At 38.5% G+C, this 27726-nt stretch overlaps 1 protein-coding gene across 5 annotated transcripts in view; it reads left to right on the top strand.

Moving 5' to 3' along the window:
• Positions 1-5796: 5796 nt before the first annotated feature.
• The window catches only part of ano3 (anoctamin 3), a 44433-nt gene continuing 22503 nt past the window's right edge, over positions 5797-27726 (top strand). The window contains exons 1-8 of one of the 5 annotated variants that reach the window (XM_058407607.1): positions 5797-6170; positions 18256-18459; positions 21563-21693; positions 22080-22235; positions 23601-23701; positions 23805-23849; positions 24482-24616; positions 27188-27294. In XM_058407607.1, the coding sequence (XP_058263590.1) occupies positions 6125-6170; positions 18256-18459; positions 21563-21693; positions 22080-22235; positions 23601-23701; positions 23805-23849; positions 24482-24616; positions 27188-27294 (925 nt within the window). In that variant the 5' untranslated portion in view covers positions 5797-6124. Of the gene's footprint in view, positions 6171-17453; positions 17604-18255; positions 18460-21562; positions 21694-22079; positions 22236-23600; positions 23708-23804; positions 23850-24481; positions 24617-27187; positions 27295-27726 lie in introns of those variants that run through there. The other 4 variants (XM_058407606.1, XM_058407609.1, XM_058407608.1 and 1 more) reach the window with 4 other exon arrangements.

The following is a 27726-nucleotide window of genomic DNA, read 5'->3' as shown; positions in this document are numbered from 1 at the left end:
ACATTGGAGCTTTTTTGAATTTTTGCTTTTTATACTGCTGAACGTCCAAAACATTATAGCAGAAATAGAAGCAGTTACTGCATTTCTTTACAAAAGCTATAGACACCACTGACAGCAAGGCCTGGAGGAATGCTACACACTGAGATACTTGTGAAGTGTGCTGCTGTGGAGAGTCAAGACTGAGATTGTGTTTTGTATTAAATAATGATTAATGTATAATGATTGAATAATGAATGATAGAGTTCATTGTACAAAATGTGCCACAAGATTTTCTTTCTCATGTCTCATGAGTTGAGCTTATAGGGTTTGATTTGTTTATTTATAGGATTGTCTCATTGAGGGCATCTAAAATAATTAATATACTGGACTAATAATACAAGTGTGTGACTATTATACTGAAAAAGTTAAAGTCCCTTATGTGTGACGCATCAGACGCATTCATCACCTACTATATCCTAATGGATTCTATCTAATAAAGATATAAGATCAAACCACGGTGTAATTGCAGTGTAACCCAGTCATAAATACTGAGGGTTATGGTAATTGTGTAATAGTACACCAAGTTCCTTGCTATATATACTGCACTCTGAATAGTCCTTCACACTTTACCACAGAGTGTATATGTATAAACTGTGTATATATAGCATGGCTGCTGAGGGGATGCCCTGTGTTGATGCTGGAGGGATTGAGTTAGCCATCTGCAACTGAACTGAATGCATCAGAGGACTGACTCATTCTGCCTGGCTCAGTCATCTCAGCCATATTTTCCTCATTATAGACAGGAATGAGAGGGAAATGAGAGGGAAAAAGTACACTCAACAGTTGCAAAGTAGACCTCAAATATCTAATCTAATATGTATGTCTGTTCATAGCTACCGATGTCTCGTTATGACCCCTGCCTAAGAGACACTGTTTAGTACAGACCACAACATCAGCGGCATGTCCAGTGTAGTCGTGGGGGGGTGTCACCTAATAATGCATTGGACAAAATTACATCTGCTGAATATCTGATTTGTTCCCGAATGCAAAAATAAATGGCCACTTAATAACATTACTGTTGTAGCTTTATTTATTTATGCATTCCTCTTCGGTAACCCTTTTATCTTGACTGTGGTTGCACTGAATGTACCTTTCCTAGGAACACAGGGTGGAATACAATCCTGATGCAGCTCATTTGCATACTCACTCTCACCTGTGGTCAATGTTGAGTCACTGTGTCTTTACAGTTTCTAAAAGGGATTTGGTCAAAATGCATTTAACACATTTGACTACAATTGGTGCATCAACATAATGTATTCTGTTTAATTGATTTGGGGAAGAGTCAGGGTAAAGATTAATTTAAAGGCCACTCCCCTCTGTGGCACACATGAGCTAGACCATCAGGAGGAAATGCATTATGGTGTGTTTTCATTTCCAGCCACTTATGATGATGCTGCACTATCAATAATATATGCCCTGAAGATGTTTAGAGGAATCACACTATTCTTATAGATAAATAATCATAGGAGGAGGAAGTGAGTTGATTATTAATAATTGATTATTACTAGCTAAAAGCAACTGTCTAATTTATGGAACAGAATATAATTAGAATTGTTTTCATTCTTCAGGACGTGGGTTGTAAGGAACTGCTTAGCTCTTAATAAGCTTCTATAATTCGTATCTAATCTGGCCTCAGACTTAGACAAGCTTTTAATGTGTCTATGCCGATTGTTTTGTTGTCCTGGAAAACTGATATAATCATGCGGTAAATATTTCAACAGTGGAAAAGCATCCAGTGCTTTATTAATGCATGTTATCATTGAATGATCAAGGGAATGTTGTTGAATTAAAGTAGGGTGCCTGCTCTACTCCATTAGTGTCACTTAACAGGCGGAGAAGGAGATCCTTTTCCTTATGAAACATAGATGAGGCTTGTAAGAGGAGCCTAGCTTTGGAGAATCACTGACCATATCATTTGATCTTTCACCTCTGCTTTAGAAAAATGGTCCAAAAATGGTCCCACTCGAGCATTACTGAGACAATACTGAAAACATTTTTTTTGATAATTAAAGGTTCAGTCCAACTCTTTGTAAAATCTAGTCAGGACAATCTCTGGTACCTGGGATATTTCAGACTCTAGGTGAAACAACAAATCATCCAACCAATTAGGAAGAGGAGGCATTGCTAATTACCTGTCAATCATGTTGTCTATTTTGTAAGCTCCCAGTCAGGCAGTTCCATCCAAATTTACACCAAAGTTGCTGACTTTATCTTTAAACCCATATGGTACTTTCTCTGTCTTTAGTGTATTGATTTTCAGAGTGTGTTGATAATTACACTGCAGTTATGTACGGCTCTCAGCGCCCTCTCTGATGCGGCATGGTTGCTCTTGTGTGGTCTATATAGCCCCAGGAGATGAGTGTGTCTGGGGTAGCTACACTTTCCTCTGCATTCCAGCACAGCTCTGTCCAGCTGCAGATGTGTTTCCAAGGGCAAGGCAAATATACAGTATGCAGTATTCATTTAGTAGGAGAAGAGAGCTTTGAATAGCTTTATATGCTCTGTCAAATTTACAGACACTTCGAGGTTTTATTACAGTAGGCTCTTAAATGGTATGCTTAGAAACATTAGGAGGTAATATCTGGCAAAATGTTAATGCAGGTATTATTTATATTACAGGTGGCACAGTGGTGCAGTATTCTCCAGTTTGATCCTGAGCTTAGATTACTGTCTGTGAGGGTTTTTGCATGTTCTCTCTGTTTACTCAAAGGTTTTCTCTGTGTTCTTCAGTTTCCTCCCACCTCCCTGGTAGGCAGTTTGGCTACTCTAAATTATCCTCTAAGGTGTCAGTAAGCGTGTGTGAACTGGCATCTTGTCCAGGTTGAATTCCTGTCTCACACAAACCACCACAACCCCAGCCAGGATAATCCGATTGCTGAAGATGAGTGAATTACCTGCAATCCTTTCCACGTTCACTGTAATAACCGAGCTAATGACTTTGAAGTGTGCAAGCAATGAGTACTCATTAATCTAACACCGCAGACGTGTGGAAGCCTGGAGGCAAAATTAAAGCTTTGTACTCTCACCACAAGGTGGCAGTATCACCAAAGTGACCTACAGCACACTGCAGTAAAATTCTTACGACCTACATGTCAAAACAAACCGCAGGAGCCAAACGTTTAAGTGTGCATGTTATGGTGATAATGTAGGGCAGTGTAGCAGCACGTCCTCTTCTTTTGCAGTTCTGTAATGGAAGGGACATCAGGAGGCAGAAAAGGTGTCATGTGGAGGAGAAACAGATGGTATTTAGTTTTGTGGACATCATAGACCTAGAGAAGAAGGGAAAGGAAAAGAGAGAGTAAATATAGCTCTTGGCTACAGATCAATAAATAAATAAACTAGATGAGATGGGATTACTTTTAGACACAGCTTCTATCACGTATTTTTCTCTCTCAAAAGCACCTCTCCTCACCTCGCCCCTTATTTTCACGCCCTCCTCCTCTCTGTGTGATAATGGTATGAGTGGCCATTTGGTGCAGCATTGCCTACATGAATCTAATGACACTTCTGTTTATAAGGTCTGACATGATAGTGTGGTGATGTACTGGATGTGCTAGTGTGTTGTCATGCTTTATCAGGTCTCTGACATTGAACCATGTGTGTGAGTGACCTTACTCTTTTCACTCTACCCACTGCCTAGCCTACGTGCCAGTCTTTTCTGTTAATCACCTCCATTTTGTTGATTTATCATTCTTAGTGGTTTTGATTGGACATCATACAGTATTCACACTGGCACAAAAAACTTCATTTTAAAATAGCTAGCAGATAAATACATGACAGAATAAATGTGAGGAAGGATGAAAAAGAGAAAGTGCAAGAGAGAAAAGAGAAAAATTGATGAAACATAAATTTCAGACAGTAATGTAGCCCTACTTTTATTATGGCTGTGGAGCATCACATGCCTGTAATGTTATTCTTAATGTGGTTTGGGACGTCTGTTAGGATTTGGTTATTTAATTTTGTGGAATGAGTCTCGGGTGTTTTGCATCACAGGTTAGTCTTCAGGACAGAGGAGTTTGTTGAGGAAAATGTTATATAAAGTAAGGAATAACTCAGGAGGAGCTCACTTGTCTCACAGACATTCCACAACTCTAAATGGTTATATATAAATGGTTCAAATAATTATTGGTAATGGATTCATAATTTTTTTTTAAAAAATGGATAATTTGAAGCATGTACTGTTAAAGGGAAAAAAACATGGCATTTAGGTATCTGTTAAACAATCAGTCACATGGTCAGATCTGTTAGGTAAAGATGATAGATATTATGATAAACATGCTGGACTATCCCTTTATTCATTGCTTTAACATGGCAGGCATGAATCTGGGGATGATACCCATCATGACCTCTGTTCTGTATTTGATAACATACAGCATGTTTTTGTTGTATACATAATATATTTGTTTTATAGCCCTCTACCTTTTTTGGTCATTTCTCTTCTTATGTTTTTCATTTGGCTTTGGAGCAGGAGCTTGTCTTGGATGGTTGAGGGGTCAGCAGATCTGTGAACATTTATTTATTTATTTTTTTAGCTTCATTTTTCCCCTTTACGTTTCCTTTACTGCATGTGCCACATCCTTTCAGCATTCCAGAGTGTGTATGATCTGTGGCATTTTACTTAGGCTCAATTTTGGGCTGATGAGAGTTGTACTCTGAGGATAATACTGCTGCAATCTCGATATAGAAAGGTCTTGCTGTACCCTGACATGGCATACCCATAAGTCAAAACCACTCAACCGTGTCATTAAAAGAAGACTCAGTGCCTGTGTGACGTGAGGCTTCTGATCAGCAAATCAGGAAAGAGCTGCACTGGTAAATCCCCTTCCTTGACTGCAGCAGTGTGGCTCCTCGGTGCAAAAGTGGGTATAGAGTGAGATGCCATTTTTATTTTATATATGAGTGAAAGCATGCACAGCTGATGTTATAGAGACAGAGCAAGAAAAAGTGTTAGGATGATTAATAGCAGTTGTACTGTTGTTCAGAGGCACTGCCAATTTGCTCTTGGCTGAGCTGGACAGTGTTGTGTGAAGCCAAGCAAGTTAGTGCCAGTCTACTCCAACCTGACCCCAAATCACTCAAGGGGAGCTGTAAATCAGGAACTGGAGAACTTTTTGCACCCAAGAACCACTTCCAATAAACATTACACAAAAACAAAACAGTAACATCCACAGGAACAGTGCAGCAAAAATGTATTTTAGAAACATAACTCAACAAATCAACCATTAGGCACATTAATTACATGTCTGCGTTTATATTTGTTTATTGAAACATTAGATATCTGCGACTCGTGCTCCATGGGCACTTGGAGGTCTCCGGACCATAAAGGAAAGAAGATCTGGTGATGTTGTGGAGCATTCAGCTCGAGCGTGTACACGACTGTGTGCGTGTTTGGTAAGGACTGGAAAATGTTGGGCAGTTGGAAACACCGGGTCCCCTGCTGTAAATCACTATAGAGACAGTCGCTCATTACTCAAAGCTGATGCCGAGCTCAGAGAAAATCATATGACGCAAAATACGCTTCAGTGTCCCCTACATCCGCTCTCCTTTTCTCCTGACACTGGTCAATACACCAGGGCCGCTCGACTTTTCGTCACGGCGCTGTGGTGAGTAGAGGACAGGAGAGGAGGAGAGGACAGGAGAGGAGAGGAGAGGAGGAGAGGAGAGGAGAGGAGAGGAGAGGACAGGAGAGGAGAGGAGAGGAGAGGAGAGGAGGAGAGGAGAGGACAGGAGAGGAGAGGAGGAGAGGAGAGGACAGGAGAGGAGAGGAGGAGAGGAGAGGAGGACCCCTGTCCCTGCATCACGTGTACCGTTAAACGAGCGGAAATCGGAGCCTGTCTCACACATTTCGAGTGGATCTTGCGAACCGAGCCGACTCCCCTCCCCACTGTGTTTCTATGACAACAGGCACTGCTCGAGAAGAGTTCGGTGCGTGACGGGGTGCGCTCGGTTTGCGCAGTTCAACGCAAGGGGGAGGCGGAAACACCCACGGCATATCCCACCATCCTTCCTTCAGCCCGATGTATGCACCTTCTTTTGACGAGTGCGGACTTTTCTCGAACCTCTGGAAACTCAACGGGACGCCACTATGGTGCATCACTCCGGATCAATACAGTCCTTCAAGCAGCAAAAGGGTCGGTATTAGTGGACTTAGCGGGTTTGTGCGTGCGTGTGTGTGTGCCCGCGCGCGCGTGTGTGTGTGTGTGTGTGTGTGAGAGAGAGACTGGCTACTTCTAAAACACGCTGTGTGAAATTGAGCGCTTGAACTCTGTGTCAGTTTGTGACGCACGCTGTTTTCACGTTAGGCCATTTCACTCTGCAGACCTGTCCATCAGACCTGAAAAGAAAATGTGTAGACGTGTGTGGAAACGAGGAGGATGCAACTGCTGTAAATAAAACAGTTTAGAGCCTCCATAACAGACGTGCTGCTGTTCTGTCGGGCTAGAACTCACCGTGTGTGTGTGTGTGTGTGTGTGTGCGATTTGACAGTGCTTGTGCATTCCTCTGCGCTCTCTACTGTACTAAGTGGATCTGGCGCAGTATCAATGTGTAAGCTTGTGCTCCTGTTGGAATATTCCCATGCCTTTTTACTACACACTTGTAGAAATGACACACTCCCAAAAATTTCATGTATCTATGTGTACATTTGATGGCACATTATGTGTACCATCAAAAGTAATCTTTTGTACCTTTAGTCTGTATCTTTTACATGAAAAATTCGAATATAGAATATATTCATTATCCTGTTATAGAAGCAGAGGATCCAGAGTCTATCCTACTGGGAACACTGGGAGTGAGGTGGGAATACACCCTGGATGGATTCCTAAAAATAATTTATGAAACATAATTGGATCAATGACGTCATGATGTACCTAATTAAAGTATACCACACATCATACCAGGTTAAAAAAACATGATAAAAAAAAGAGATTCTCCAGCAACATGGAACAGTGCAGCGTGGTGCCGTTGTTTTTGAGAGTGTCCCTAGTAATGTATATGCAGCTATAGTGTCCATTTGTGTCCTCCACCCATATATACTGCCATTACTATGTTAAACTTAGTAATTGAACAGTGGGGATTTTGATGGGTATGAGAAAAAAAATTGTATTTAAACAAGGACTGGAGCTCCAGCTGTGATCCTACTAGGACTGGGCAATATGACAATACAGTAATAATAGTGATAACATGATAAACAATAAACAAATACGTCATAGTTAGTGTGGGCTTGATAAAACACTTCAGCTCCATTGTCACAATAATTAATGCCTTATTTTTCTTCTTTATTTATGTTAACTAATATATTTATTCACACTTTAAAGGTTTTATGTTTGAAGCTGCCATTGTGATTAATGAGAGAGATTTCCTCAGTAGTGACTTACATGTGCCATCATTGCCTTTATAATATAAAATATGACGTGAAATACACATATTCCAGCTACTACTAAAAGCTGTAAATATTAGACACGCAGGTTTGTGGTATCCTTCAGTATTATGGAATAATGGAATATTATGCCCTTTTTAGGACACTGAAACAGTTAGTTTGGGTTCACTAATGTGGTTTAATGAGCGGCATTGCAAGAGTGCTCATGTTTACTATAACAGCACTGGGATATTTCACTGTGTCTCACTCCGTTTGTCTATGTTCACCATGTAAAATTCCAATTCTAGCAACACTTACCTGGAACTGTTACTATAGAGGTTAGCAACATCACCAACAGATAATGACAATGGATGGAATCGGACCTTTGACATATAGTATAAATGCTCATGAGGTAAAGATAAAATGAAAGAAGCAAAGCCAGATTCACAGAACTGTCCCTTCTGTGTCTGAAATATCAGTTACTCAATATTCATTTCTGGTTTATAGAACTGGTACAAGCAATAGTATAAGCATGAAAGCAATATCACACATGCATTTGTGCTGGTATACTAAATATCGACAGGGCTGTGAGTAGCAGGTTTTGTGCCTACAGCTGATATTCAGTATAACTGCACTTTTGCTCAGTCTTTTGCATACTTTATCCACACTAACTGGATTCACAGAACCCCACATCTTCCTATCTGGACCGATGATCTGCTGTCTCTCAGCTGTTCAGGCAACTTAAAGTAGAGCATTAAACCCAGAGTGCAGATCGTGACCTTGTGCAATTCTACACTGGCTCTGAGTCCGCTGTTCCAGTCACACTGCATTTGAGACTCACTTTAGTGTTTATTGATCAACAGCAGTGGCAGACACAGCATGATATTTATAGTGCCACTCTACACTCTGCTGCTGTCCCAGTACAGACATTCCTCCATCATTGATGTATGGTATTGATAGGTGTGTAGGTACCCAGCTAATTACAGGGTTTTTCGAGTGAACTGCTGACCCCATGGTTAAATATTCAGGACTTTGCTGAGGTAGAGCACTAAAATGCAGACACCGAGTGGAGCAGCGGCTGTGATGGCTTCATTTTTCTGACAGCTGCTACTTAATGAAGAATAATATGCACTCTGTTCATGTTTATATTACAGAATGATGAATGTATAATAGGTGAAATAATCTGTTGTGCTGAAATAATGTTCTTACTTTTATGTTCCTGTCTGTTTTAAAGAGATTTTAAGGTGATTTTGGTGTAATGTCATGTTATCCAGGGTAAGCTGTAGCGCTGATGAGTGATGATGTAGTGGACATCTGTTTGTACAGAGTTAAGCAATCGGTGCTTTCTGTCACATCAGGGTTTCCAGAGAGGAATGCTGGGAAATGTCGTACAACCTTCTGATCTTAAATAATGTAGTAGCAAAGGTAGGAAATGGGGCTGAACTGTGCCAGTCACTCTCTTCTCTCATGTTGCTGGGGTTTTCTTTCATCTCTCAGGATCATCATTTCAAACAGAGCAAACATTGCATTCTATTATAAGCACAGAACCCATTTGATCTTAGAACCTGAAATCAGTGCAAGAGAAAATAGGATTTAGAGATATTTTGCTTCTGGGTTTGGTGCAAAGGTGTGTGTGTGTGTGTCTGTGTGTGTGTGTGTGTGTGCTTATGGTTTTTGGTTCATGGAGAGAGAGAAAGAGGGAAAAACAGAGCTAGTGAGTTGGGACGAGTGTAATGAATATTGGAGCAGAGAACGAGAGAAATAGACGTGTATAGGATGTGATTGGAATTTTTAAAGGCAGAGAGAGTAGTGCATACTTTGGTATACAGTGTGTTACACTCTTTAATGCAGCATTAATACTGAATCCATCGTGGTATTACTTGACGTGTGCTTTGAGAATATTTATTTAAGTGTACAGAATCCTCTGTATTTGTAATAGGTTTATGAAAAGCAGTCCTTACTTCTGTTGTGCCACATATTGAGCTTGTAGTGTTTTATAGTATTTTACTGAATTGCTTATAGTAACCTTATCATTTTATTTTTTACACTATATTACATTATATATAAAAATTTGTGGACATTCCAGATTTAGTCAGGCTCACGCTCTCCAGTCTTCTGGGAACTCTTTCCTCTAGACTTGGCAAACCATATCTATATAGACCGCAGTTTTTGCATGGGGCAGTGTCATGCTGGATCATGTTAGTTCCAGTGAAGATAATACACTAGCCCCAGATCACATTGTCTGAAATGCAATATAGGCCATTCTGATACACAAGCACATTATGGTCATGGAACTCGGCAATTTTAGCCGACTTTGGAGCTCTTTTTCTGCCTCGAGTGCTGTTACAGAGCTCGTTAACTCTTTCAATTCAGTTTTCCATGAGTCTTTATTTTCTCAGTAACGTTTCTGAGAGAGTTTATTAAGTAAATTATTATTTTTAAGACATGATGATCTTATGGTATATTTTGTGTACAATATAATAAACCACTGTTCATATAAATGTATATACAGACAAAGAATGCACATTGTTTTCTTTGGTTATGAGTCTAAAATAAAAAAGTCTTTTCAGTCAAATTTTTTTCTTCTTGCTCAGAATATTCTGAGGAGTAGTGTGGTGAATTATTACATTAAAATATAATACATCAAGCTTTTTTTTGCTCATTTAAGTGCTTGCTGATTAAGTAGGTCTTTAGTCTTTGCTTGTCGACAGCCTGTGACCCAGCTGCTCAGAAGTTCATTCTACCACCTGCATGTCTGGACAGAGAAGAGTCTTGATGAATGTCTTCTTTGTACCTTGAGGGATGGTGGGTCAAATCGAGCTGGGCTAGAGCTCAAAGAGACTCCAAAGCAGGGTGAGATAAGTAGGTGGGGGCTGCCATGTTTTTGGCTTTGTGGCCAAAAATGTTTAACTCTGATGTAAACTCTGATGTAGGCAGGTGAGGGAAGCCTGTGAAGGGAACACAGCAGTGGGGTGGGGTGGGACAACTTGGGGAGATCATGCAGCTATTTCTGTGAAGGAGAAACCTGTATGACCCATGTTTACAGTGTGAGGAGAGAATGATAGTCGGTTGTCCTAAACAACCCCAAGGCTGTGTTTATTTTCAGATGGTGTGATTGAGAGTTCCCCAGGGAGATTACAAGATCTTGACAGGAGGATGCATCTCTTGGGATGAACAACAGTTTAGTCTCAAGGATTCAGTTTCAGCTGATGATCTGCCATCAGTGACCAGACATGCTGAGATGAGATGTGATGAGTTGGACAATGAGGTGTCATCAGTATAGCATGAAGAACAATGTGAGGATATATCCTCACTGAGAGAGGGAGAAGAAGACCGAATACTGAGCCTTGTGGTACTCCAGTTAGAGCTGGCATAAGCAGAAATGGATCCTCAAATTACATGACTCTAGAGGATGGCCAGGAGAATCTAGTGATTGAATGTGAGAAGGGGTTCTGAGAGGTCAGGGACAATGAAGACAAATAATAGTTTGACTGATCTAGTGGCAAACTAAATGGTCAGTACCTACAGAGTGTGCCTTATTGAATCCAGATTGGTCAGACTCTTAGAGATCATTCTGGGCAAGAAAGAGTGACATCTGTTTGTATCCAGCATGTTCAAGAGGTTTAGAAAAAAGGAGAGACATGATACTGGTCAGCAGCTGATGTCTAAACTGTCTAGTATGGGCTTTTTCTGGATGGGAATACTCCTTATATATAAGAATTCATGTATAATGAAGGAGATAAAATGGAATGTTGTGAAATGGTTTGGAGCAATGTTTTAGAGGGAAGTTGTTGAAAGTCAGTTTAAAAGAGTTTAAGTAGCGAGGCAGGAGATGTTACAATGAGCCATTGCAGTTTTGCCTAATTCTATTTGTGAAATAAATTAGTATTATAATTGGAAAAGTGAATAATAAGATTTGTCAATGTGCAAACATATTACTTGATTATAAAAATAATTGTTGCAGCCCTCATACTTAAAGAATTTGCCTGAAGGATGAAAGCTAATTAAGACTATTTTGCTGTTGTTCTGCATGCACATAAAACCATACCTGTCTGAGAGCAGCACCACCATCAGCATGATATGTAATGAACCACTAAACAACATACTCAATGAAGGATGAGGATATAAGTTATAAACCATATCTGTTAGGACCATAACCAAAATACGTGTCCTAGTAGTGTCCTAGAAGCATGTGATCAAATGCATAACAGCAGTTTCTACAAAAATCATATTCTGTTGATTGAAGTGACACAGTGACTGAGACGACTCCCTGCAGAGGTAGCTGTGATTTGTCATTGCCTCAGTTGTGAGCCTCTGTGTGTGCATGTGCATATGTGTGTTCAACAGCACCGCCTCAATCACAGTCTAGCCACCTGTCCACTTACATAACACACAGATGGGGGGTGAGTATACACTGTGATCAGAGGAGACATGACTGAATGTTGAGAAAAAATGAAAGAGGGCGGTCCTTCTGGTCAGACTCAGAGGTCACATAGGTATGACGATTATGATGTGCATGAATTAGAGCTTAATTGAGTGGTACTCCAGTGAACTTACAGGTATGTCTTCATAATGACAAGAGCAACAGTTGTTTCTTCTTAAATGAGAATCCTCTGTTGCATGAAAGTCACCAGATCTGGAGGATGAAGGTTAAAATGTGCTTCATCTAGAACATAGCCACCTCATCATTTTAAACACCTGCTCATGAGCACATCTGGAGCGCAATAACTGCCCTATTCTGTTTACATTTGCTACTAGATGCCCAATTTTGGATACTAATGGTCAGGTTAACCCAAGTAGAAGAACCTTGCTATGTTCAGGCTTCTCCTCAGAGATTATTATTATATTGTTTGTGTTTTGGTCACAATGTGTATTCTGATGATTATGACATTGCTGGGGAGTTTTAGCCTGTGTGGCCTTCCTGGGATAATGTTTCTACTAATATATTAGTAGCAAATGGCAGAGGCTGGCAACCACAATGAACCGTTAAATATTCTCCCACAAAATGAAGCAAATCATCAGTTTGGGAAAGTTTTATAGCTGTAGCCATAAAGCTGCAAGTGCTAAAAGTCAAGTTAATGACAGTCCTTTTTTCCTAACTCCCTCTCTTTCCATTTTTTTTATTATTGGTTCTGTTTTTGCTCAGAAATGGCTGTATGCCCACAACGTAAACATGAGGGATTATAAATCCTTCTGTTTTCTTCCATAATTTTGCATTAAAATCTTTAAGCCCATATGACATGACCAAAATATATCATTTAAAGGCTGAAAACAAAAGTGTTGCTGAAAGACAATGTCAGAGTAGAAGACTACTTTTCCTATTTCCTATTACATTAAATAGTTCCTGTAGTTTCCACCAGCTGTATATTTGTTCTTAAATGTTTGCTTATTAGTGTGATACCATAAAACTCATATTTTTGTCATGGTTATCATACTGTAAACAGGTAGCTGGACAACAATTTTAATTGAAATATATTTAAAAGAAATGTTATTTGGGGATCTGTGAATTAAATTCCATCATTTCAATAACCACATAGATAAATGTTATGGAAGCTGTCTAGGGTTTTCATTGTAAAGCAACTGATTTATTGACCATTATATCTTATCTTATACTGATCATTATATTTTATTCCCAAGCGGCAGGACTCATAAACAACAACATCAACAAATCTGTTCTGTTTTCTGTGTCAGCTTTATTTGGCCTGCATCACAATAATCAAGGCACAAAGAAGGATGAGGGAGACGTAAGTGAGAGATAAAAGAATTAGACAGGTGAGGAATAGCGAGAGAGTCTGAAGCAGAAAAAAAATCGAGCATATGTGAGGATGTCCGATCTGGATAGGGAAGGGCAGATGAGAAAAGATAAAAGGTCTTGTGCCAGGAGCAGAGACATAGAGGGAGGATCTTTTAATCTGTTTCACTAATGCAACAGTATGATAGAGGCAGATGAGAGGAATGCCATGATGTACTCTGGCATGGAGATAGTGCCATCTGTCACCAACACCATTCTCTACCACAGATCTCTGTGTAGCGCGTGATTGACAGCTGACATCACCAAAGCGGAAGGTTTCACTTACTCACTTTTTGCACCAGCATTTACACACTAAGCACTGCATCCGACACTGTCATCGAGTTAGAACATAGATCAAGACAGAAGAGCATCCAGATTTTATATACAGCTACAGATAATATTTTAATTCTGTAGATAGTGATAGAGAGAGAGAGAGATGCATAATTAGCACAGTAATTACCCCACTGTCATGCTTCTCCAAGATTTCATGCTGTGAGCGAGGCATTTTTTTGTTTGTCTGTTTGTTTTTTCAATAGGAAATGTACAAACATCGCTGATTCTCCAGGTAAAGGAATATGCTGGAAATCCACCAGATTGAGCAAAGGCCTTTTCAGGAGTTTTCAGTACTTTTAAATTGTTTTGCTTTGCTGACATTCAAGCATTTTCCCTCTGTGCTGTCCATCAATACAAAATATTTCGCACTGCTTTTACCAGAACTCATTTCTGATGTACCAGAGCTGTTCCAGTATGTGTTTTCAGGTGTGAGTATCAGGTGTGCTGATTCAAATGTTCTTGTTTTTTATAACCTTTCTGTGATTTCTCTTACTTGGTATTTCAGACAGCATGAACTTCTAACTTTGGCTGGTGTTACTCATTTGTAAAAAACCCTTATATTTTACATTTACTTTAAAAATTGTTAATTATCTACTACAGAAATTGGGAGCTTTAAAGTAGTGAGTAATAAACATATTAAGTCCTAATTTGGTATTTATTGTAATAAGCGCACATATGGACATTTTTGTTTTGTATGTGTGCGTGGGAAAAACACTACACATAAATACAAGCCATTTTCAATTCTATAACATAAGTTAAGCATCAGGTTTTTATTTAAATATAAATATTAAATTAATTTCATATAAAGCTCTGTTAATGACAGTGCAGTGCCTCAGATTTGATTCATTTAATTTTCTTCAGTTTCTCTCTCTCTCTCTCTCTCTCTCTCTCAGTCTCTCTCTCTCTCTCTCTCTCTCTCTCTCTCTCTCTCTGTCTCTCTCTCTCTCTCTCTCTGTCTTTCTCTCAGTCTCTCTCTCTCTCTCTCTCTCTCTCTCTCTCTCTCTCAGTCTCTCTCTCTCTCAGTCTCTCTCTCTCTCTCTCTCTCTCTCAGTCTCTCTCTCAGTCTCTCTCTCTGTCTCTCTCTCTCTCTCTCTCTCTCTCTCTCTCTCTGGTTTCTGTTTATAAAACATTTCTGTTAGTGGAGCAGGTGTCTATAAAGCTCACAAGTGGCTCTAAAAGAAGACAGATGAATAATGTAAAGCCTGGAGAGTGAACAAGACAAGGTTATAGCAGTGGAACCCACTGACCTAATTTTTCTTTTACTCCATTTATTCTCACGTCAAATTCTCAGGGAGGGAATGTTCCCAAGTGCACTCTTCACATTCTTTTGCTGTAACACATTTGAGTTAAATACATTTTTAGCAGAGACTGATAAAAGAACTGAACAATTTCATTAGCTAATAATTTAAAATTAACCCTGACTGGAAAAAGTACTGGTAGCGTACAACCCTGTTCTATGAACAGACACCAGTTTTATATATCTACACAAACTCAATCATACTTGCACACAAACATACACAAATGTAAACATGCTGCTTTATGTGGTAGGACAGTCCCAGAAAATGACCAGAGCTGGAGCTAGCATCATTACTTCCTCTGTGTGGGTGTGTTGTTTGGGTCGTTTCTCTCTGTTCTCATTTTATTGCAAAATATCAGCCAACACACAATATCACTTCTCGTAGTGCATTTGAACAACACAGACCGTGTCTTATTCACATTGTGCTCGTTTCATTAAAGCATAAAAACACACATACAGTAATGTGCACACAGGGGATTAGCTTTTTTCTAACTAGTAATCCAGGTTTAGACCAAAGCTCTTCATCCTACAGCAAGATTACATGTAAGATTGTACATTAGATTAATCCACAGTCTTACATATTATTATTTTTTGTTTATATAAATCTGTGCTCCTTATTGAATACGTCACGATTACAGATGTGGCACCACTGTGACTGTCTGTTGTCTTATTATGTTATTGACTCCTGTACATTGTCTTTAAATGGGTCAGTACCACCAAGTTTAAATGCAAACATGTCAGAATTAATATTCATTCATTTATTTTAAATCCAGTGTGCAGAAATCCAGGGTCACAGGAACTGAAGTTATAAGTTATAAGCATAACGGGTGCGAGCAGAAACCAGTTTCTGAGTATGTTTATGATCCGCTCTGCTGTTCGTTTGTTTACTTTTACACGTGTCTTTGTTCAGATTCACATCTTCTCTCTGCCCCTGTCTTGTTATTGGTTTGTTCCTCCATTGTGTCCTGATCATTCTCACATGTTCTTTGTTTCCCTTTTTATACGTTCCTGTAATTAACCCCTCGTCGGTCGCGTCCTCAGGGTGAAGTATGAGTTCTTTATCTTCGTGAGCTCGCTGTGTTTCCTGTTGTCTTTTCCATAATTCTCATTTAGCCATAGCCTTAGTTTGTTCCATGTTTAGTTTATGTGTCTTTGACCGTAGTTTCTGTTTCCTGTTTTCCGTGTTCTCGTCCCAGCCTATTATAATCCCTTTGCTGATCACTCGACCTTTGCCTGTTATCCGGTTTCGACTATGTCTTGTGTTTTGAACTGTTTGCCATAGTGTTTATTAAAGCCTTCTCCACCTACGCTTCTTTCAACCACCACAAGATAGTATTTATATAACCTAATATTATGTATTATTATGTAGATATTATTGTTATAATACAAAGTGGTTATGTACTGTATCGTCATAACAAAGACAAAAACCCCTGCCATTTAGCCTTTGTGAATTAGGTAACCGGTGGAGTTTGTGTATTTAGTTGTGTATCTCTCTGGAGCTTTACAGATTGCAAACTAAGAAAATGGAGTTGAAGTGTTTTGTTTACTTAATGAGTTAATGAGTGTGAGATAAAGGGCCATAGTCCGAGTCTGCAGAGTGATTGTACCGTGCTCTAATTGTTAACACTTAAAGACTTACATTTACATTTTAACTCATTTGATTAAAATGGCTTCAGTCTCACAGATCCATGATTCTCGAAGTGGAGTCAGTGTAATAACAGATGTACAGATAATCTTATATTAATGTAAATATAGTATAAAATATAAATATAAAATACCTAGTTCAGACTGAGTGTGAGGAAGGTTTAGAAAATGGCTCCAATAAATAAATATGAAGGCCTAATGTTTATAATTCTTGAATATTATACTGTTTATACAAAAATCTTAAAACTGTTAAAAAGCCCATAGTGTTATTGTTGATATTTTCTAACTTATAAAAAACACATCTATGCACAAGCCATTATAAAAGCTATGTTTTTTTGTTTTTTACTGTGATGCATTGATCAATTATTTTTCCATCAGGTTGTGAATAGCTACCAAAGGGCACTGTGTGTGTGGGCAGAGGTGGGGACACTTAACTCTGCTTGATTTATGAATCCACTCTACTGTTAATAGTGGAGTAAATGTCAGGAAGTCCTCTTCATATGAAAACATTAGTTATGAATGCCTATGCAAATGCCTTTTTACAAATATTCAGAGTATTGCTTGCCAAGATTTAATAGGTTCTTTGACTTTTCTCCCACACAAAAACACAAATCACTTGTGTCTGGTAATGGAGCAGGAGTGAAGGGTAATCGATTAAGGCTCCATTTTGGTGCTGAAACCGCAAGAGTGGATTTAGTAGAGCCTTCCCCAGGCACTGTAAACACACACACTCACAAAGTGGTATTCAACACATCCCTCACCTCATGAAGTGATAAACCAGTGACATTGTTACACACCCCAATCATCTCTTAGCAACCATCTCACTTATTCCATAATTGAAAAAAGTCCCCAGTGATCTCTGTCTCTAATATTCTCTCTTTTTCTTGCTCTCCTTTTGTCTCTCCCCTGTTTACTGCCAGTGACTGCAGGCTTGAACTGCACTGAGTAATTATGTCTCTTTTTCAGGTGCTTATATAGCAGGGGTTTCCATAAGGCTTTCCCCAGTTAGGGGAGGGAGGGGAGGAAGGGGAGACAGAACGGCAGAGAGACAGAGAGAGAAAGAGTCTGCATGAGAAAATGAGAGAAAAATCAATGGAGCTTTTCTCTGGAAGGCCGCCGTTAGGAAAATTCCACAATAAAAAGTAGGTGAAGCCATACAGTAGAAAGAAGGTTCACTGTTAGCACACACACAAATTTGACAAATGACTAAATTGTTCTGTTGCACAGCAACAAAATCATCATCATCTTCATCATCATCAGTCTTAATCAAAGCATTATGGATCTCTTACTTTCAAACATATATATCAGAAACTTATTCTAAATTCTGGACATTTGATATGTTTTTTTTTTAATACTGAGGACAAGAAATGACTCCTGCTTCATCCTTTCCTCTCAAAATGACCTTGAAGGAGGTTTTGAGTTTTCTGCATGTCGTGTTGTGGATTAATTTTTAATTGCATCCGGCACCATTAGCTTCTCATCAGTTCGTCAGTTGGGACACAGTTCACAGATGCTGTCCCATTTCCTCTTGGGTATAGCAAGACATAAGGGGTTTGGTCATGAATCAGAGCTTTTCCACAACATCTTTATTATCTGAACAGAGAGAACCAAATTATACACCACAAATATATCAAGCCATGGACTTGTTTTTCTCAGCTAGACAAGACCAGAATAGAAGTCTGTGCTTACACTATAATTAATTCTGAAGTATTGTATAACCATTTGCAATAAATTACTTGTGGAAATGTTGGACCCGGAATAGATTGTCAACTCTTTCTGTATTTATCTCTGCAGGCATGCACACCAGTATCAGTGAGATCCTGAAGGATAAGAGCCTGAAGCCGTCTCGTCGCAGTCTGCCCTGTCTAGCTCAAAGTCAGACACATCCTCACAACCTCAGCCACTTCCTCTCTGTGCCTCTGAACCCGGAGCCCAAAGCAAACGCAAACACTCAGAGTGTCCGTGCCTCCAGTACACACATCACCCCTCCATCCACAGGTGCTGTAATATGTGCATACACTCACTATTGCTGTTACTCATGACATACAACGCCCTACACACACACACACATATTTTCCTAGTTGCATCACTGCCACCCATCATCTGCACCTGAACCTGAAACTTGTTTGTATATATCTCTTTAGACATGAATATAAAAGGACTCAGTGAACAATAGGCATTCCTTTGTTATTTCCCACAATGCTGTTTGAGTGACATGTAACTACTATAAAGGTACTGTCTAGAAAATTAGTTAGATAAATCTCTTAGCCACTCCTGACACAAACAAATGCCCCCTTCACAGCGTCGTCAATAAATGTCCACATTCCATTATAGCACTTTGCCCCCTCTCTGTGATCTCTATCTGTCTCTGTCTCTCTCTCACTCTCTCTCTCTCTCTCTCTCTCTCACACACACACACACAGCTATTTAGCCATTCGCCCAGTGGCCATGCTCTCCACAGTTAAAGCCAAGCACATAACTTCTATATTATTTCTGATTTATACATAACATCTTGCAGCCTTTCAGTCTGAGCCAGCTTCAAGCTTCTGAGTTTCTAAAAAATCAAACAGATTTGTCCTTGAATAGATTACAACATGATATTGTTCATTTTCAGTCATGGTAGCACAGATCCTCTCAATCCTCTTGTATGTTCACTTTAATGTGAATGTTTTACTGTTACTATAGTGGCTTGAAAAGCCTGGGGTCATCTGGAGGTCATTAACACTGATGACAACACTGATGATGAAATTTTATTGTGCCATATTATAACAATATATATTTACTAGCAATTATATCGATTATTAGCAGTGATCATAATGTTGTATGATTTCAATGTGATAATTATTTTAACATATTTAATGAAATTTCAGAAACAACAGATTGAAATTAATGACTCTCTGTCACTTCACTACTCATGTCAGGAGTAGGAAGATTAATTTATTAGTCTATATAGTCATCCCTGGTGCAGTGACCACTCGCTGTTTCAAACCCAGTAATCCTCAGCAAAGAGACTTTAATACTCTGCCATCATACACAACTGGATTATTTTATTCCCAAATGACAGAGTGAGTACCAGACAGTCTGAAAATAGTGCAAGTGTGTGAGGGATTCCATATCAAAACAGGGTTGGACCAGAAAGTCTATACTGCAGTTTACAGCGTCACAGCTATTGATCCATAGTACAGATATGATGCTTTGTTACCTGATGCCAGAGGCCTGTATTCAGAGTCCGGGTGCATGTCCAGGCCCAGTGCCTGTGTTGTTGGTTCTGCCAAACAGTATTTCAAACAGGCTTCGACTTTTGTGTGCTGTACGCCTTGTTCACAAAACTTTTGGGAGTCAGTGTAACGAATGACCGAGGCCCTGCCTCTGAGAGCGCTAGGTCCTGTTGCCCTTGGACGTAGTTGACTGTCCAATTTGAAGAAACCTAAAATAAGAGCCTGTGCTGGATCAAATGGCATTAGCTACAGAAAAATGAGGTTGAAAACTATATTGTTAAAATGAAGCAAATATTCATTGATTGATGTGAATGACTGTTAGATGTTCACTTCAAAGTTTGACTGCTTCACATTCAGAAACTTTGGTTTAGATTACACAGGAATATGAGAAAAATGCAGCTTTCTTTCAGAGTCTGAATTCTCTATCCCTGCGTTTTTTGGCCTTAAAGAATAGTAATCTAGGGCGGTGGTAGTTCAAGTGGTTAAGGCTCTGGGTCACTGACCAGAAGATCAGGGTTCAAGCCCCAGCACCACCAGGCTGCCACCGTTGGGCCCTTGAGCAAGGCCCCCAACCCACCCTGCTCCAGGGGCACTGCATCATGCCTGACCCTGCGCTCTGACCCCGCGCTCTGACCCCAACCCCCAAGGACGGGATATGTGAAGAAAGAATTTCACTGTGCAGTAATGTATACAGGACAAATAAAGACAACTTAACCTAATCTAGTCACTATTGACAAGCCATGTCTTAGACAACTCTTCTCATCTTGCAACCACAATGTCATTTGCATCATATATTATTATATAGACGAATAGCATGTCTCAGAATATGAGTAACTTTCCCCATGTAAACTCTGAATACAGCCCTTCAAGTTTTACTCCCTAGTTTATACATTTCTTTACCTTTCAGTTGTTATTCAACAATGTGTTTAAGAAACTCAAACATTTAGTTTAATTTGCTACTGGATTTCAAATAGAAGATTGATCATGACTGTGACCAAGCATGGATTATAACATGTACTGTAAGTCACATCATTATTCTTAGTGTTTATTGCTGAGGGAATATTTGAGTTGTATAGAGGACTTAGCTAACCGTGGGAAGTGTATATCGACAGAGTTAGTCCAAGTGGAGAAATAAATTGATTAATCTAGAGTTGGTTGTGCGTGGTGTAGCACCAGGGCACTTAATAATCATGCTGTTGTATCGACACTATTAGGAGGATGCTGAAGAATTAACAACACATCAGGCTGCTGCTTTAAACGACATCTCGTTAAAAAGCTCTGACTGCATAATGATTATAATCCATAGCATGTACAGTACAGTACAGTACAGCAATGTGCTACACTAACAAATATAAGGCTGTTTTTTATATTATATTATATCCTTTATTTTTCATCTCCTCTTTCGCTGATAATCACGTTAATGATCACTGTCACATTCAGCTAGGTTTCAGAGTCAGTGTGGAGCTGTGCTAGCAGTGCTGAGTTCATATCAACTACAGATAAACTCTTCATCATTTCATCATCCTCAGTAGCAGGCAGCTGTTAATGACACAGGAATGCCTCTGGATGTTATGCTCTATTCAAAATAATGAGATCTGTGTTAACCCTTCTGTACCTTTAGAAAAATCATTTTTGAGGAGCAGGCAAAAGATGCCAAAGGGCAAGATGATGTGAACAATTTACCATTGTGTGTTTACGTCCGTGTCTAATTTCAATGCTGTGAGCTCCTGCTCAATGATGTAATTTGCATTGATACATAATTAGCTACTGATACAAATGCTGAATACTAATGTACTCTCAAAATGAAAATATACCACTAACACTGGAGTGTTGCCCTCTATCTCTCTCTCTCTCTCTCTCTCTCTCTCTCTCTGTCTCAGTAGATGTTAGTAATGGCCAGAATGTAGAGGAGATGGAGACAGCAGTGTACGAGTCTAGAACAGACGAGTCGCTGCTCATCCAGCAGAAGCCTGCATCACGAGGCAAGCTGGAGGCTCGTATGGACTCTGTGCGGGTAAACTGCCCTTCCTCTTTCTATACTTCATACAGTCCTGCCCAGAGAGTGCAGCTTACCCAACAGCACAGCTTATAACGAACATACGTATGTTCAGACTGTGCACACATTAGTACACAAAATCCTGAAGATAATAGCTAAGAAAAACATTAGCTAAAGTTGATCATTTGGAAATAGTACAAACAGGATTAAAGTCATAATGTCTGGAATTGCTTCTCTTAAATAATTTTAACGTATTTTACAGGTATGTGAAGCATACAAATTAATAAGAAGAAAGAGTTGTTGGTAGACATTCTGTGAAGATTTACACATTTATCAGAGATTGCTGTGCTGGGGGAATTTTTCTTTATGCTAATATATATATATATATATATTCTCATTTTCAGGGAACTAATCCAGCAAACACCAAAGGGCTTTTGTTTCGAGATGGTAAGAAACGAATCGACTATATCCTGGTGTATAAGAAGTCCAGTCCTCAGGTTGAGAAGAGATGCACTTTTGAGAGGAACCTGCGTGCCGAGGGACTGATGCTGGAAAAAGAGGTACAATTTAATATTTTTAACCTAATAATAATAAGAATAAGAATAAGAATAAGAAGCTCAATTTGCCATGCTGCAGAAGATTAAAACAGTGAGATATAAAAGAGGTTTCATAAGACAGTATAGGACAATAGGTTATTAATATTGCTTGTAATAAGAAATTATTAATAAAAAAACAAGAAATATAGATATATAGTTTGTAGAGATATTCTGAAAATAAAAAAGTCTCCATTGCTTAAAAACATGACAAAATTAAGAATTTGCAAAGAAACATAAAAGTTAATAAAACATCTGTTTTAATAAAACATCTGCATAACATCTGCAAACATCTGTTTTAATAAAACATCTGCATAACAATACATTTATTGAGGTAAAAACAAATGAAAAATATTATAGCTGTAGCTGTAGTTGCTGTTGATGAACACATGACTGACTCTGAGAGGAAGTTGGTTCTACATCCTGGATTCAATTCTAGAATTTTCTTTAGCTGAAATAAATGAACATTTTTCAACTTTTCCTCTATCCCAGTCTATATAATTTCCTGTGTTTTGAATCCTATATCTTTGTCCTTGTTCCTGCTCACATTAGTAGCCACACACCTTCACACTATAGTGTACTAATAGAAACAAGACACACACCTGCAGAAAACTGGGTCTCCCCTACATGAGCTAAAATAAGGACCTGCAGGTCTACACAGCATCAGCTTGAACTCTCAGTAACTTCTGCTGGAAGATGCATCATCTTTGTGTTCATTTTCATCCTCTGTTTTTCTGATAATAAAAAGTGTTGTCTAAAAAAGTTGACAAACAATATTAATGAAGAGGATATAACTGCTCAACCTGAAACCTCGCACATCACCCTAGATGTAAAAAAAAAGAAAATTCAGTTGATTGTTTTCTAAATAAACATTAACATTCTAGTTTAAATCATCATAAATCTACAGAATGAACATGACTGTATTTCTTTATCTTAATATTTGTTTGTCCGCTCACCATATTAAACCTGAGAGGGAGAAAAAAGATGTTGAGATCAGTTCAGTGAAAACCTGAAGAGGCTCTTAATGGGCTTTCACTTAGAGGTCTGGAGGAGGAGCAGGAGAGGGAAAATTTAAGATGTTACTCAGAGTGGAAATGTATTGGAGTTAACTGCAGCCAGATGCTCTATTTTTTGCCAAGGGACTTTCAAGCCATCTTTTCACACAATGTTCCTGTTCATGCTCCAGAACTTCTGATGAATTTTTTTCAAATAAACACTTAGAATCTCTTCTTTCTTTTTATCAGAAGATGACTGTCATGGTGTCATTCTGATATCCAGCATCTGATTCCTCTGTGATGTGGAGACTAAAATAAATGCCTTCTTCTCTTTCAGCCCTCTTTAACCAACCATGACATAATGTTTGTAAAGATACATGCTCCATGGGACACGCTGTGTAAATACGCAGAGCAGATGAACATCAGAATGCCTTTCAGGTACAGGTCAGAGGACTCTTTTCTCTTTCTTCTTAAACTTTGCATCATGGTTCTTCAGGAACAATTCCAAACCTCATTTCAATTTTAATCTCTTCTTGTTTAGAAAAAAGTGCTACTTATCAGACTGGAAAAAGAAGACAATGGGAAGGTATGTTTTGGCTATAAAAATAAATATAAAATTCACCCAAACATGTAAATTACTACACAAGTAGGAACTCTGTATCACTGATTCATCTGTACACTGACCTGTGCAGAGGGCAAGCAGTGCAATGTGGAGGTTATGTAGAGTTTAGTTTAAATGTCATTAAATTAGATTATTATTGTGTTTGGGATCCCTTAGGACCGGATCACCTCTGAGTTAATTGGCCTCGTGTCAAACGGATTAGAGGGGATCTGCCTCTTAAAAACATTGTACTGTAGAGGCCTGGTTTAAAAGGTCTGGTTGAACAGCCAGTAAATGATAACTCTTATTTTAGTGTAAAGCATATATGTTTTTATTTTAAAGATTTTTAGATCCTAAAAAGTAAAACGCTCCCAAAACCACTGACAGCTTTTTTAGGTCATTTAGCCAAATAAGCTTTTTATCCCATTTTTCCAGATTCATAAAGAGAAATGACAGTTTGCCTATACTACTCTACATTTCTGAGAACCCCAATTTCATGTACCACTCTTCACTTCTCTTATTTAGATTCCTTTAATTCCTTCCACTTGTGCCTCTCACTATCTCTGTTTCTTTGTCTCTTTTCTCCTTTGCTTTTTTATCACTCTCTCTTTCCGTAGTCGATTTCATTTGAGATGCCGTCAAATAAAGAGTTGGCTGCCTAGGAACCCGATGAAGCTGGATAAGGAGGCATTGCCCGATCTGGAGGAGACAGATTGCTACACTGCCCCCTTCAGCAGGGCCAGAATGCATCAGTGAGCCTCTTTTGCATCACTCAGACTGCCAATTTGCCAGTTCATACTACTTCTGTGCTCCTTCTGATGGTCTCAGTGGGGCTTAACCATGAGTAGGCTTAAGCTTTCAGCATGCACATTTTTGTAAAGTCCCGAACTATAACTGTTATACTGCTGTGCTGTTTTCCAGAGAATATCTGAAAGGCAGTGAATTTGACAAGTTTAATATCTTAAGTGCTTTCAAAGCAGCATGTATATATCTGTTTGAGATATATACACTGAGAGCTGCCAAAATCCATTCTCTTTCCATTTACCAGAAAGTGACCAGCACTTTACTCTGAATCTGTATTGACATCATTGCTGTGAAATCTCGCCATCCTAATGCATGGAGTTCCCCTGGGCAGTGAATGGGAAGGGTTGCTTAAATCACTTTTTCTGTTGGTAATAAAGAAATTTAGGGCCTTGAGAGAAGCCTCAGAGTGGATATCAGTGGTGATAATTTGTGGGAATTGGTCTGGTCAGGCCAGAAGTTCCTATTCTTTAGGTACTGATACAGAATGATGAGCTGATAAACTGACAGAGAAATGTTATTTAGAGCTACTGCTCTCTCTTTAATTCAAACTCATGTACATGTGGGTAAGACTTTACAGTAACAATACATGAATAATGATGTATTAATACCTGGATTTATATTTACTTCTATATAAATAAATGATGAGTTAAAGCATTTACTAATCACAAACTAATGAAGAGTTAACCTTAACTATGACACGAGTCTTGTTAATTTATGCATCAATAACAACTACCTTGTTATTAACTACCCTGTGTGTTTGTTAGTTAATGTACACTACCAGTCAAAAGTTTGGACACATCTTCTAATCCCATGGTCTTTCCTGATGTTTATTTCTTTCTACATTGTAAAACAATGCTGAAGGCGGCCGAAATCCACAATAATGTCCTTTGAACAGTTGATATTGAGATATGTCTGCTACTGATGCTCTGTAAAGCCTTCATAACGCCTCTAATCTGAGGTGCTGTTAATTGGTGATTTCTGAGGCTGGTCACTCTAAATGAACTTCTCCTCTGCAGCAGAGGTCAGTTTTGGTCTTGCTTTACTGGGATGGTCTTCATGTGAGCCAGTTTCATCATGGTGCTTGATGGGTTTTGCAAATGCACTTGACAATACTGTTCTTGCAAGAACTATTCCAGAACACCTGACCTTCGTGTCTTAAAATAACAACTGACTGTTTTTTGTTGTCGTTACATATGGATTACTGAAGTCCATGTGTGTTATTTCATAGTTTTGAAATCTCCAGGATTGTTCTAGAATGTAGAAAATAAATCCCTAAACAAAAAACATTGAATTAAAAGGTGTGTCCAAACTTTTGACTGGTAGTGTATTAATTTACACATGGGGTAAATTAGAGAAATAAACATGTACATCATCATTCGTTCATATTTAAGTAAATATTAATTCAGGTGCATCATTATTCATGTAATGTTACTGTAAAGTGTTATGTATGTGTGAATATGTACGCATGAGCATATTTGTGTGTAAGCACTCTAAATAAAATGTTTTTTATTTAGTAGTATTCTGGCAAAATATATGCAGCACTCAGAGTGTTTTCAGTAAGGTCCTGTAAAATGCAATGCATTCTGGGATGCGTAGCTGCAAGGATGTCAACTGCAGCTAGTGTTTCGCTTTAATCAGCAGCAGTTCAGCTGTGATGAAAAGATGCTTTTCACACCATCAAGTCCTCAGTCATTAAGTTGGTTGTAAAATTAGTTAGCATAAATATGATTAGAATTTTTTATTCATCATATGCTCATTAGCGTAGAAATACACTTCACTTAGCTAGGTACTTTACCATCTTTCTGAGGATCAAATATGAGACATAAATAATAAGTTAGAGGTTATAAGGCCTGTCCATTAGGAAACACATTTCCCTGTGCCAAAACATCAGTTATTAATCTTATCCAGAGCTGATAAATAGAATTGAATAGTGGTATATATGTAACTCTACAGAAAACATCCAAAAACAATTGTATAACACTAATGTGTGTGTGGTTTCATGGGAGGTACAGATGAAGAAGAGTTGTAAAATTGGACCTTCCTGCTTTAACAGATGTGCTGTCTAAACACATCCTTATTTCATTTCTCTCTGTTTCTCTCTGTCTTTCTCGGAGTAAAAGAGCAAATCAAACGATTTTTAAAATAGATTCTGTCTTTTTTCCCCCTCAAGGGTGAGATATTTCATTTACATCGATGTCCCACATTCTGTGTGCTCCAGGAATGCATGTCTGTGTACGAGGAAAGACATTTCTCAGTTGTAATATTTTTAAATGCGTTTATTTGTAAGCTCTGTGTGTGTTTTCCTGCTAAATGTCTTTATAGTAATATCAGTATACGTTGCCAATCCGGGGCATAATAAAACTCCACCATCAGAAAATTGCCAGCAATAATATCTAGATTAAATATCTTTGTTTTTATGAGTAGCCACAACAAACACAATCTCATAACAGCTTGTTTTTTGCTTCAGTAGGAAAAATACACTAGCTAAATTTATATACCTTTCTATTTTATTATTGTAGTTTCACCATCAACAACAGAGATTCCTTCTTCTCCAACTCCACAAGAAGCAGAATCGTGCACCACGTATTACAGCGCACCAAGTATGAGGACGGCAAGTCAAAGATGGGTAAGCCACAGATATAATCTACCCACAGAACTCATTAACCTTCACTGCACCATTCTCTTCTTCTCCGTATCAGCATGTTTTACTGAGGGTCTAGTCTATAGTCATTTCTTTCTATTTGCTATTTGTTTTGGTATTTTTTTTGATGCATTATTGATTCATCTCAAATACTGATCTTTGGTATTCTATATAGATTAACACTGATTTTCTTTTTCTAAGCAGCATATATAATTTCACAGTTAATCTATTAATATGTCCATTAGTATTAGAAACATTAATAATTTATACTGCAACATTCCACAATATGTTTATTATAAAGCAGATTTTTGGGGCTTATAGTCAAATATTGGCAGCACTGCTAATGCTGGTATCAATAATAATTATTTATTATTAAATTATTATTACATTTTAAAATCTGATTGGTCAGAAGGTGTT

Source organism: Hemibagrus wyckioides, linkage group LG14 (assembly GCF_019097595.1).
Source record: "Hemibagrus wyckioides isolate EC202008001 linkage group LG14, SWU_Hwy_1.0, whole genome shotgun sequence".
Taxonomy (NCBI): domain Eukaryota; kingdom Metazoa; phylum Chordata; class Actinopteri; order Siluriformes; family Bagridae; genus Hemibagrus; species Hemibagrus wyckioides.
The sequence above is the reverse complement of the archived record's forward strand: the minus strand, read 5'-3'. Positions and strand labels throughout refer to the sequence as shown.